We start from the raw sequence: 3,797 nt of genomic DNA, 5'->3' as shown, positions 1-3,797 counted from the left end.
AATATAAACTGGTTCAACCTGAATATAAACTGGTTCATCCTGAATATAAACTGGTTCAACCTGAATATAAACTGGTTCAACCTGAATATAAACTGGTTCTAACCTGATGGCTGAAGGTTCAACCTGAATATAAACTGGTTCAACCTGAATATAAACTGGTTCATCCTGAATATAAACTGGTTCAACCTGAATATAAACTAGTTCTAACCTGATGGCTGCCTCCAAGTCGGCCTTTGGGATGTACTCGGTTGGAGTTTCAGGGTTGGTCACAGCTATGTAGAAGGAAATCCTGGGTGTTTCATCAAAGGTGTGGACATTTTCTGATCTGATGGAGCAAACACAAAAAATAAACGTTAAAAACAGGTATTTAAAGGAAGCGCTGGTTCTTCTTCTGTGGTGTTATTTCTGCAGCATACTGACGTAAAGTCAAGTGTGCGTTTCTTCGTCTGATGGTAGAACTCTCTCACGGCGTAAGCAACGCTGGACTTGAAGAGGAACATCTCGTTTGTGTTCCAGGAATACTGAAATGTGATCGAACGTTAATCAGAGTGGACTTCAGAAAATGACTGCATTTTTACTGTTTCAGGTAGAAAAAAGGTCAAACTCACAGCGTTTTCACCCAAAGCTGCAAGCAAACTTATTCTGACTTTAACTGAGCCTGAAGCTGCAAAACAAAAAGAATCACAAGTCAGAAACTCAGATGAACTCGTTTAATCTTTTCTTTATTATATCTCCACCAGTTTGTGTCCTGATATATGGTCATACATTATTATTATTATCATCACAAAAACTAAATTATGTTCATATTATATTTTAGGGCCCTGTCACATTACACCGTTATAGACAACTTATGACTTTTTTATGTCTAAATTACTAAATAAAGTTGTGCATTTGATAAATTTATGAGCATTAGAGTATGTACACAGAGGCTTCCAGTTGATTTTTTAAATTTCATTGTAGATGTCTTTAAAATGTTCTTAAGTTGTTTAAACCATTACACTGACAGGGCCTTTAGCTGTAAACAACCATCAGCTGGTATTTGATTGTGTAGAACAATAAAACTGATGCAAAACTGTGTTTTTTCTTCTACTTCCTCTTATTGTTTCAGGGGGGTTTTTCAACGTTACATCAGTGCTTCTTCAAATTGTTGGAAATCAAAGGTTTCAACACAATCAACATAAATAATTTTAGTCACTGTAAAAAAATGTAATTAGTTTTTCAGTCTAACTCTTTACTTCAACATTTGAAAACATCAAACCTGCTGTTTAATTAAAAACAACAACGAACCAGTTTAATCTTGATTCTGAGCTGCTGTTTGGATCATTTTCACAAATTATTTGTATAAAAGCACAACCTTTGTACAAAGCTTGTTTTTCTCAGCTAAAAGAATCAAAACATGAGCAAAATGCTAAAAAAGAAAAACACTAATTCAAGGCCAAGAATATAACAAACATTGGCTAAACGCTAAAAGAGGAAAATACTAGCTCAAAACTAAAAATGAAAAATACTAGCTCAAAGTTAAGGCAAAAAAAACACTGGATAAATGCTAAAAAAGAAAAATACTAGCTAAATGCTAAAGGAGAAAAAACTAGCTAAGTGCTAACAAAGACAAACACTAGCTAAATGCTATAAAAGAAAAACATTAACTATATGTTAAAAATGTAATACACTAGCTAAATGCTAAAGGAGAAAAACACTAGCTATATGCTAAAAAAGAAAAACAAATGCTAAAAAAGAAAAAAACAAGCTAAATGCTATAAAATAAAAACATTAACTATACACTAGCTAAATGCAAAAGAAGAAAAACTCTAGCTATATGCTAAACAAGAAAAAACACTAGCTAAATGCTAAAGGAGAAAAAAACACTAGCTAAATGCTAAAGGAGAAAAAAACACTAGCTAAATGCTAAAGGAGAAAAACACTACCTATATACTAAAAAAGAAAAATACTAGTTGTGATGGAATAATTGCTAAATGCTAAAGGAGAAAAAACTAGCTAAGTGCTAACAAAGAAAAACACAAGCCAAATGCAAAAGGAGAAAAACCACTAGCTCAAAGAAGCAAAACACTAATGTAAAAAGGAGCAAAATGTTAACAAAAAGAGTGGCAAAAGGCTAGCTATAAGCGTGTTATAYAAGCAAAAACCTAAAGGTTGTAAAATGGCAGCTACAAGCTAAAAGTAACAAAATGGTAATTAAAGCTAAAAATAACAAAAGCTAGCTAAAAGCATCAAGGCTATCCTAAAGTTAAAAGTAGGAAAAACTAGGTTAAAGGTAGAAGAAGAAGAATTGTGGCTAATATCTAAAATTAAAACAAGCTTAGCTAAAAGCAGAACAGCAGCTAAAAGTTAAAAGTAGCATAAAAAGGCAGTAAGATTCAGAAGCTGAAGCACATTTTAATGTTTATGTTGGAAAAACATTTGTATTATAGTTTTGTCAGCCCTGTTTACCTGCTACTCCTCAGCACTTCAGATTTAAGACAAAAAGTTTGAACAAAGAAGAACCCGTCCAGACAACCCGACTCCGCCTTGTTAGATTTTATTAAGCTGTTTATAAATCATCATGTTTCTCCTCATCAAACAAAAGTTATTTTACTCACGTGGAGCTGCAGCTGTGCTGTGTTTCCAGCCCACGACACTGCCGTGCTTCTTGTTCTCCTCCTTCAACCAGTCGTAAAGTTTCTGGAAATAATCCATCAGGGGCTGGGCGTCCATCCTGGTGTGTCCAGATATGGTGTGCAGAGCTCTGGTCCAGGACTGGGACCGTCCCAGCTCCAACATGTTTCTAATAAACAAAGAGTCGTCATTAAATTCATTTGATTTATTTTACATGATGAGTACAACAAACGTATTAGTACAGTACGAAGAAAAACTACTAAGTACATACTACTTTACTGTGGTACACACCTGAACTGAGTGAAAGAGTAAACAGATAGTACCTCAGTTTGGTTCCTGCTTCTTTGGACCCGGTGATGTCACATGATGATAAAGGACCGTCATGATTGGCTGCGTCACAGAGGGCCTTCTGGAACTGGAACTGGTAGATGGTTCTGGTGAAGTACCTGGAATAAAACAAGATGGACACACAGAGGTATAAATCAGCTGCAGATGTAGATTTATTTGATCAGAAGAATAAATCGTATTTTTACRTTTTGTTTTGCATGAAAACATGTTTCCCTCTTTTAAATCTAGGTGTCGTTCAGAGCACAGAACAGGTTCTGAGTAAAAAGATGAACGATGAATGATGAAACCGTTACCGGATGAAGGAATAATCTCCAGAGACGTGGAACAGAGCAGGAGGGTCACAGTAAGACTCATCTCGGGGAACTGGTTCTGCCACGCCCACCATGTCCCTCCTGTCRAAACAGAACCAGAACCAGAACTCAGACCTGTTTGATTTAAGTCTTAACCAGACTAATTATCTCCCACCAGACTTACTTCATCTCCCACCAGACCTTCATCCACTCGTTCTTGGTGATGGTTCCTGCGAACACCTGCCACCTCCACTCCTCCAACATGTAGGTGAAGGGCAGCGTGGCCACGATGGTCAGAGCCTGCTTCAGCAGGAAGTTGATTTCAGTTTCTACAAGAAAAAAAACAATGATGGAGTTGTTGACATTTTGTTAAAAATTCAAAATAACCAAGTATAATTTAGGATATTGTTTGATACAGTATAATATAGTATAATATCATATGATATAGCACAATATTGTATGATATATATGATATAGTATGATATAGTATAATATTGTATGATATAGTGTAATATAGTATGATATTGTATGATATAGTATAATATT

General features: G+C 35.3%; 1 protein-coding gene across 1 annotated transcript in view; it reads right to left on the bottom strand.

Annotated features, from left to right (window-relative positions):
* ace2 (angiotensin I converting enzyme 2) overlaps nucleotides 1-3,797 on the bottom strand; it is a gene marked incomplete at its 5' end in the record, with an annotated part of 17,325 nt that overhangs the window by 3,918 nt on the left and 9,610 nt on the right. Inside the window, 7 exon segments of the mRNA XM_014033474.1 lie at nucleotides 209-325; nucleotides 421-521; nucleotides 609-664; nucleotides 2,598-2,782; nucleotides 2,937-3,059; nucleotides 3,255-3,353; nucleotides 3,436-3,580. Coding sequence (XP_013888928.1) covers nucleotides 209-325; nucleotides 421-521; nucleotides 609-664; nucleotides 2,598-2,782; nucleotides 2,937-3,059; nucleotides 3,255-3,353; nucleotides 3,436-3,580 — 826 coding nt within the window.

The sequence above is a fragment of the Austrofundulus limnaeus genome, unplaced genomic scaffold, assembly GCF_001266775.1.
Source record: "Austrofundulus limnaeus strain Quisiro unplaced genomic scaffold, Austrofundulus_limnaeus-1.0 Scaffold1751, whole genome shotgun sequence".
Lineage (NCBI taxonomy): Eukaryota > Metazoa > Chordata > Actinopteri > Cyprinodontiformes > Rivulidae > Austrofundulus > Austrofundulus limnaeus.
This window is presented reverse-complemented; position numbering and strand designations above follow the sequence as displayed.